At 42.5% G+C, this 8,530-nt stretch overlaps 1 protein-coding gene across 1 annotated transcript; it reads right to left on the bottom strand.

Annotated features, from left to right (window-relative positions):
• Positions 1 to 800: 800 nt before the first annotated feature.
• On the bottom strand, positions 801 to 8,137 carry LOC137356765 (ribonucleotide reductase regulatory subunit M2). The gene is made up of 10 exons (XM_068022526.1): positions 7,839 to 8,137; positions 7,633 to 7,707; positions 7,137 to 7,289; positions 4,454 to 4,570; positions 4,212 to 4,345; positions 4,023 to 4,117; positions 3,217 to 3,350; positions 2,467 to 2,571; positions 1,417 to 1,530; positions 801 to 1,337 (listed from the first exon to the last, which is right to left on the bottom strand). The coding sequence occupies exons 1-10, from the start codon at positions 7,926 to 7,928 to the stop codon at positions 1,185 to 1,187; spliced, it is 1,170 nt and encodes a 389-aa protein (XP_067878627.1). The 5' UTR covers positions 7,929 to 8,137; the 3' UTR covers positions 801 to 1,184.
• Positions 8,138 to 8,530: the final 393 nt, after the last annotated feature.

The raw sequence follows: 8,530 nt of genomic DNA, 5'->3' as shown, positions 1-8,530 counted from the left end.
CTACCTGGCAGTCACCCATTTCTTCTCTGCCTGCATACCCTTAAGCTGCAGTATGATCACATCAATAAACATGCTAGTCACAAAGTCTCAGATGTGCCACAGTAATACCAGCTGCTGTTCAAGCTCTGAAACCTGGAGTGAGAGCTGCTACAGCTGATGACACTTCCTGCACTTGTAGTTGTCCTGGAGTGCCCAAATGGAACAGGATACACACTTGAGGGAATGCAGTAAAGGTTTACTGGATTGGTTCATGGGACAGGGGGATTGTTTTGAGACTGAATAAATAGACCTATAATCCCTGGAGTTAAGAACAAGAGGTGATCACATTGAAACAAAATTCTTAAGAGGCTTGATAGGGTAGATGCTAAAAAAAATATGTTTCTTGTAGCTTGGTAATCCAGAACATGGGCAGGGGGGTGTGGTCAATCTCAGAATAAAGGAGTCTACCATTTAGGACTGCAGGGAGAAATTTTGGAATGTTCTACTCCAGAGAGCTGTTAAAGCTCATTCGTTGAGTACAGTCAAGACAGAGGTCATTAGGTTTTTGGGTGCAAAGGGATTTGGATTTAATAGGGTGGGAAGGTGAAGTAGAAGTACATCAGCCATGATCTTGTTGAATGGCAAAAGACTCAAAAGGGGCAAAAGGTCTATTCCAGCTTCTATTTCTTCAAAGTGAGAAGGACCATCCAAATGAGTTATCCTCCTGACCACCAGTTCCCATTCTGCCTACCTAATTACCCTAAAGTTCTGTTAGGTATTTTAAAAACTGGGTAGTGAAACACAAGGCACTGTAAAGAAATTTTGAATTTTATTCAGAAAGTGCATTGATTAAAATATTTACATTTTAAAAATTATTGCAAACTATTAAACAAAGGAAAACACTTTGGTTGCTGAAGTAATTTAGACCCCTTAATACTACTGCACAACCAAAAGGTTTCTAGAACATAAAAATGACATGCAATGTAGTATGACTGCTGTAAACAATACAATTAATTACATATTTGGAGGTAATGTAAATATCTCCCACCTTGTTTCTGGAACCTATTGAGATAAATGTGCAATTCACTAATTCTGAAATGTAGACCATACAGGCCAGTGACCAAACCAGTCATTGATCTGTGGGACTACAAGCTCAAGTAGTTTTTCAATCGCGTTTGCATCCAACACATGCAAATCAAGTCCTTTCAAAAGTCTGCATCCAATGTGAATGAATTATCAGCTGTCTTAGCCATCACACCCATTCTCTGGTATTCTCCAACTCGCTTTTCAAAAAAGTTAGTCTTGCCTTCTAAAGAAATGTTTTCCATGAAGTCAAATGGATTCTCAGCTTTATAGATCTACAAAAAGACACAAGCCATTAACTTAAATTTTCTTCAGTGACTTTAGCACTGTAGATTTAATCTAGCTAAAACATACCTTACTGAAACCCAGTTCCAACATCAATCGGTCAGCTACAAACTCAATGTAACGTTTCATTAAGGTGCAGTTCATTCCAATCAAGTTTACTGGCAAAGATTCTGTCAGAAATTCCTGAAAAGAAAAGTTTACATATAAAATTTCTCATTATTGCAGCTTTCTACCAATTCTGTTCTTCCTGTGAAATTACACTTCATTCACATTTCTAGAGCTCCAGGCCAGGTACAGACTGAGGGCTGGATTTTACAGTGAGCAGGGGGTTGGGGTGGCCGAAAGGTTGGTGGCGATCCACCTCCACTGGGCCTGTGGGATCCAGACCAGATTTTACAGTCCCCAGGGCCTTAATTGGCCTTGGGCAAGATTTCAACCTCACCGAAGCAGGAAGTTCCACCTAATGGAGCTGCCAGCCAATCAGGCAACTTAGTCCCAGCAACACCACAGGGAGCAGCGGCCACTGCTGGGACTGCAACCCAGCTTCAGGATGAAGATGCCAGACAGCACTAGAGAAGAGGTAAATTTTTGGGGGCTCGCCAGGGCAATTGGTCAGTTAGGGGGCAGGGCCTGTTGGGCAGCCTCCCATGGGCACTGTGCCCCAATCAGGGACCCCCCCCCCCCACCCCCACAAAGGTCACCTAGTTTTATTAGGCAGCTGAGACCTCAGCCACCCATAAAATCCCTGTGGCAGCAGACAGAGGCCCTGAAGTGGCTGTTAATTGGCCACCCAAGGGCCTTGATTGGTCTGGGACAGGCTGGCCATTTCTCACCACCACCACCCCACATAAATTGGCAGCAGAGGCAGTCAGCAGGTCAGGAACTTTACCCCCATGCCCTCCCACTCCATTTTACAACCCCTCCCTGCCCCCCAAGGAATCAGCCTGCTGTTTGGAGGGAAGAGTGTAAAATACCAGTCGATGTATCTATTCTAAGTAGGAACCTACAGAACTAGGTGTTACAGTACCTGGTGCTTTTCCATTAAAAAACCTCCACATCAGAAAGTGACAATTTATACCTTCAATTCAGGCAAATTAAAACAAAGCAAACAACAATTACCTGTTCAATGGAGACAGCATCCTGAATGACCGCACGCACACTCTCTTCTGAAGGTTTGTAAACTAAGTGCTTGAACATCAGACAGGCAAAGTCACAATGTAGACCCTGGAACATTACAACAGAACTTGATGAAATAGAGTTGAAATGTAATTAGAGAATAGTGGCATTGCTGTTCATAATGGGACTTCATAAAACCACAATACAAAATCTGCCACAGTATAAGATAATAAATTTAGCTGATTAGAGACCAGAAATGTTTAATATGCATGTTCAATTATCTCAACCTTAAGGACTCAACTGTGATCAGACAGAAAACCCAGTTAGGCAACTGGGTGAATTTATTTTTCCAGAGATCAAATTGAATACATTAGCAGGCTAAAAGATTCAGAGTGAAACGTAACTGGCCTGCAAATCAGTCTGTCTAAAGAGCAAGGTTTCCATGGAGGACCAGTCTAGCAACCTGCCTATGCAGACACTAAAAAAAACACAGGCCAGACTGGCACAATCTCCATCCATAATTAAGTAGTCCATACAAATGGAATGAGAGGTTCTCAAAAACCTACCCAAGCAAAAGGCACACATATCAGAAGTGAGGGTTTACAAATTGAAGTGCAAAAATAAAACTAAAATCAGCACCAATGGGAGTAGTTGAAGAACTGGTGCTAAAGAAAAACCAAACGATTAACCAAAACATGATCAAGTCCAAGATAAAAGACCTGAACACATGATTGACTAGCTCAAAAATCATACCTCATCTCTGCTGATAAGTTCATTGGAGAATGTTAACCCAGGCATTAAACCTCGTTTCTTCAACCAGAAAATGGCAGCAAAGGATCCAGAGAAAAAGATTCCTTCTACAGCTGCAAATGCTACTACTCGCTCTCCTGGTGAATTAAAGTGGAATTAAATGTTCAAATGTGATTAAACTATTGGACAACAGTGAACAAATTTAAAACAATCAAGTTTTTAAAAATACCAATTCACAAAGTTATTTATTCCAATGTAGTACATGTCCCACTGTATAGTGGACACATTCTAAATTGTTAAATGCATGACTCCCTACTGCCCAAGATTTTGAAAGGTTAGTCTTTAGGACCCAGAACCTAGTCAAAAAAGTGGCTGGGAGTGCATTGCATATTGGTAGACAACAGCTGAAAATGTCAAACAGAGTCAATCAGCTGTTCGCGCTGTTAAACAACTGCAGCACTCAAGTGGAGAATGACCAACTTTAAACTAGCAGCCCCTGTGGCATTAACAAAAACATGGATAGCAATCAGCTCCCCAGGTTAACCATACTTATCAGCACTTTTAACAAAATACTGAAAGCCTATTGCAATACTTATTTATAAGCAGCACCACCCCCCCCCTTTGTAATCAGTTTCAATGGTAATGACAAATGGTTAACACCATTTACCCAATACAAGTGGCTGCCCAGAGTAAGCATGCATTGTGGTGGGAGCTAATTATGTTGCATTGTGTCAGGGTTTGAGTTATGAACACAATTCCATGAAAAAATGCCCATTTCTCATCCACATTCAAACACTCATTGTACTTACCAAATGTTGCCTGATGATCACCAATCCAATGCAGTGCCCAGTCAGCCTTCTTTTTCACACAGGGTAAAGTTTCAATTGCATTGAACAGATACTCCCTAGGAAAAGACAAATTGAGATTTTAAAAACAATGCTTAAATGAACAGAATAGCCAGTGTATCTTGAACCCACATGTATCAAGAATCTAGTTACCTCTCCTTAGGATCCTTAATATAAGTATCAATAAGAAGACTATACATTTCTGAGTGAATATTTTCCATTGCAATTTGGAATCCATAGAAGCAACGGGCTTCAGTTATTTGAACTTCTTGACTGAATCGTTCCACCTATTGACAAACAAAATAGCAATACGATCACCATAAAGCACATAATTCAAGTAAAGATGTCTACTGCCTCATTAAGAAAGGAATTCCAGTTGAAAAACAAATTCCTACCAAGTTCTCATTTACAATGCCATCACTTGCTGCAAAGAATGCCAAGACGTAAGAAATGAAGTGTTTTTCTTCGGACTTCAGGGAATCCCAGTGTTGGAGATCCTTTGAGAGGTCAACCTATCAAAGTCATTTACAAACATTAGTATTATACATAATTCATCAGTAAAAATATCTTTGCCAGTGAGGAAGAAAGCACCAGATTGTTACAGAACTTGAGGATTTATCAACTTTACCTTCAATGCACTTTTTAAAAAAAGGAGGCTATGACTGAGCAGAATCATGTGAATCCTGGGTGGTGGGAGAACACTGAAGGAAGTGGGGTCAGATGGGAAAGGGAGTGGTGAGGATTACAAAACAAGAACGATCAGCGATGGCCTTGTCTACGATTGGGACAAAGGGAATAGACACGAGATGGCAGGGTCAAGGAGGTTGGCATGAATATGGGCAGAAGTTGTTTATATAGAGGGAGGACCGTGATCAAGTGCCAGAAGTAGGAAAACATATCCAGAGTGAAATTTGGTGACAATGGACTTATCACCAGTGGTTTAGACATGCAAATGGTAGGAAGTACAGCCAGGCATAAAGAATTTGGGTGGAATTTTGTGCAAGCAAAACTAATGCCAAGATCCCAGCACTGGCTCTTTTATGGAAGGTCTGCCAAATTTAATGCCAACCAGGCACTTAACTGGACAGCAGCAGGCCTTCCGTATGATTTAGGACCCCACTGCCTGCAGTCCCAGACTTGCAGAATTGCCAGCCAATCATTGGTGGCGCTGTAGCTGCCGGCCTAGGAGCAGCACTGGAATCAGGATCAAGGTAGGTCAGGGCAGGAGGGGTCAGCAGCAAAAACCAGAGGGCCTCAGCAGGCCCAAACTTCTCGATGCCAGGTTACTTATTCAGGCACTAAGTGCCTTTGAGAGGGACCTTTCCCCTCTCCCCCACACCCCACGGAAGCAGCCTGCACAGGCTTTCGTGTTGTGCTTCCCATGTGATGGCAGGGCCACCTGCCACAGGTAATTGTGGCTGTGGTGAGACAAGGCTCTTAATTAGGGTTCAATTACCCAGTTAAGGGCCTCAATTGGCAACAGGGTGGGAAGGCCATTCACAGGCCTCCCCACCCTGGACTAAATTTCAGCAGAGGCTGGATGGTGGCAGGGTCCTCTCCTTGCCCCCCACCACCCAATTTTATGCTCTACACTGTGGGATAGCATAAAATTCCACCCTTTATGCCAGGGTTGTGGGGCAGCATCATCTGTGAACTGTCAGTCAAGCTTTTTCCCAGGGTGGAAGAGTCAGTTACTAGGGGACATAGGTTTAAGGTGCGAGGGGCAAAGTTTAGAGGGCATGTGCGAGGCAATTTCTTTACACAGAGGGTGGTGAGTGCCTGGAACTTGCTGCCGGGGGAGATGGTGGAAGCAGGTACGATAGCGACGTTTAAGAGGCATCTTGACAAATACATGAATAGGATGAGAATAGAGGGATACAGTCCCTGGAAGTGCAGGTTTTAGTTTAGGCAGACATAAAGATCAGCGCAGGCTTGGAGGGCTGAATGGCCTGTTCCTGTGCTGTACTGTTCTTTGTCACAATGTTGATGCAACTATCCATGATAAGGCCATGGATGGCATGAAGCTTCTTCACAAGTGAAGAGATATCAAGGGCAGAGGGATGTAGATTTTCAATCTGCTGCTAGCGTACACGGGATGTGATCAGTGGTGGGAGGGGTGAATGAGATAGGAAGATGGTTGGCAAGATTAGCCCAACATATGCACTGGGTGGGGGAAAAGAGAAATACTTGGTGCAAAGTAACCAAGAGGGAACAAATGAAAGGAGGCATGTCTAGATAACAAAGGGGAAGAGCCAGAACAGCAGACACCAAGTTTTTTTTAAAAAAAATTCAGATTGTAGCAACAATTAGAATAGCTATGCCCTGGTTGCAAACAGTAGAGAGAAGGCAGTAAGAGTACAAAGTCCAACTTTATAAGTGCTACCTGGATGTGGGCATTATAGGCAATGCTGGCATTTATTGCCAATCCAGAGTTGTCATGGTAGTTAAATATTAGGGGTGGGACAGCAGTCACATAGGACAGACCAGGTAAGGATAGCACAGCCATCAGTAAAAAGGGATATTCGTGACCTAGTTTTTGTGTTACAATAATGGCATCTAAAGTACTTCCAGATTTTTCAAGCCGAGCTTCTCAAATTGCCATGGCAATATTTGAACTTATGTTCTTTGGATCATTATTCTAGAAACTAACTACTATACTGCCATTCCAACACAAACTGCCAGAGGAGATGGGAACCCAAATCTCCTTCCCCAGTACATTCTACAAGCAGGATTAAATTGCACTCCACTTTTAGAGTTGCAACTTGACAATTTGATTCAACATTTTACTCGTGATACTCATCGTTGATTAAGCAGTTGTGCATTGGTGAATAACTAAAATTAACGGGGAAATTAAAATTAATAATGAAATTAAAAGTGTCTCCAGGACACCTAGTGGCCTATTGGAGCAGCACTGCCGGCGAGGTTACCTAACTGGAGAATTAAAATGAGATCACTACAAACTTCAGCTGAAACCATCTGCTGGCGGTTGTCAATGAAACAGATTGGATATTAGAACTGATGAAAGAATCGCAATTTGAACAGTCAGGAATTGAGAAGATTTTAAAAGTCGGAAGTTACCTCTTCTGCGGTCCAAAAAGACGCCTCTGCTTTCTTATACATCCGCCAGATGTCGTGGTACTGTATCGGAAAGACAACAAAACGGCGCGGATTTTCCCTCAATAAAGGCTCATCTTGTAACCTTGAGGAATAATCCAAGTTTTCAGATTTCACCTGGGAATAAAGTTGAAACAGTTACAGAGCCAAATGCTACACAAACCGGTACAAAATGCGGTTGCATTCGTTACTCCAATGCCAAACGTTATGGCGCCAATTACTTCCTTCTCCCCGTCCCAAAGAAAAGTTTAAGTCGCTGAAATATTACTTTTTTAAAAAATAAAGATAACCTTACAGAAACCAATTATCCCTCAGAAGAAATGAATTGAATTCCTTGGATTTTGACACAAGCCCAGGGGCTCACATTGGTTTGGCGCCATAATAGTTTGGCGTATTGTACTAATTAAATAAAGTAGCGGGAAAGCCGGGCAGGGTTTTAAAACAGCTTCACGTAACTTACCGTCACATCGGCTTCCAACAAAATCTTCCGGGCGGTTTTACTGGCCAGTACCCGGGTACTACTGAAAGAGGGTGGCTGCAACAGAGAGACACAAACAGTTACTCTATGGTCGGTTTCACTGAATGAGTTTGTTATAAGGATTAGCTCACATTTTATAAACTTTAAAAAGCCACCGCTCAACAACGCATCCTCCTATCTTTACTCACCGTATTCTCCTTCTGCTTCAGAGAGACTTTGTTCATCTGAGCCGAGATTACATTCTCATTCCTGGCAGCGAGGGGAGTGCGGACTGACATTTTGATAACTGGCAGGGTTATGAATAGACTTATTCTTTTAAAAATACCAAACTAGATCAACTAACTCGGTGTTCGAGTGAGATTTTTTAAAACAAAGACACTTTAAACTAACTTAGTTTGCGAAACGATCTGCTCCCAACAGATTGCTACCTCAATCAGTTATGATCTCTCTGCTGCTTCTCTCCTACTGTAAAGCCCGCGCGCCGTTTCACCCTCAAATCCTTTTCGGAATTTGGCGCGGAATCCCAGCGCCCAATCAGCAATGACAACACCTCCCCTAATGTGACGCACAGAGCACCTGCTGGCCAATCAGCGCCCGCCAAACTCCCGCGGGAATTTCGATTTCTCAGCTGCTGGGACGATTTGAGCGCGGAGACCCGGCTGGAGAAAGAACCAACTTTATATATCAGTTTGGCGGGAAAAATCTACGATTTCTCTTCTAATCCGTTTATCTCACCCCCAACACACACACAGAGGATTTTCTGTTAAAACTTTTAGATGTTTAGATCGTAACGAATATAACTTTTAGTTTTTGAATTTATTTTCCACCAGTACTAACCGTTTCCTTAAAAATGCAAAGTCACTACCGGATTACTCGCGGT

The sequence above is a fragment of the Heterodontus francisci genome, chromosome 3 (assembly GCF_036365525.1).
Source record: "Heterodontus francisci isolate sHetFra1 chromosome 3, sHetFra1.hap1, whole genome shotgun sequence".
NCBI lineage: Eukaryota > Metazoa > Chordata > Chondrichthyes > Heterodontiformes > Heterodontidae > Heterodontus > Heterodontus francisci.
The sequence above is the reverse complement of the archived record's forward strand: the minus strand, read 5'-3'. Positions and strand labels throughout refer to the sequence as shown.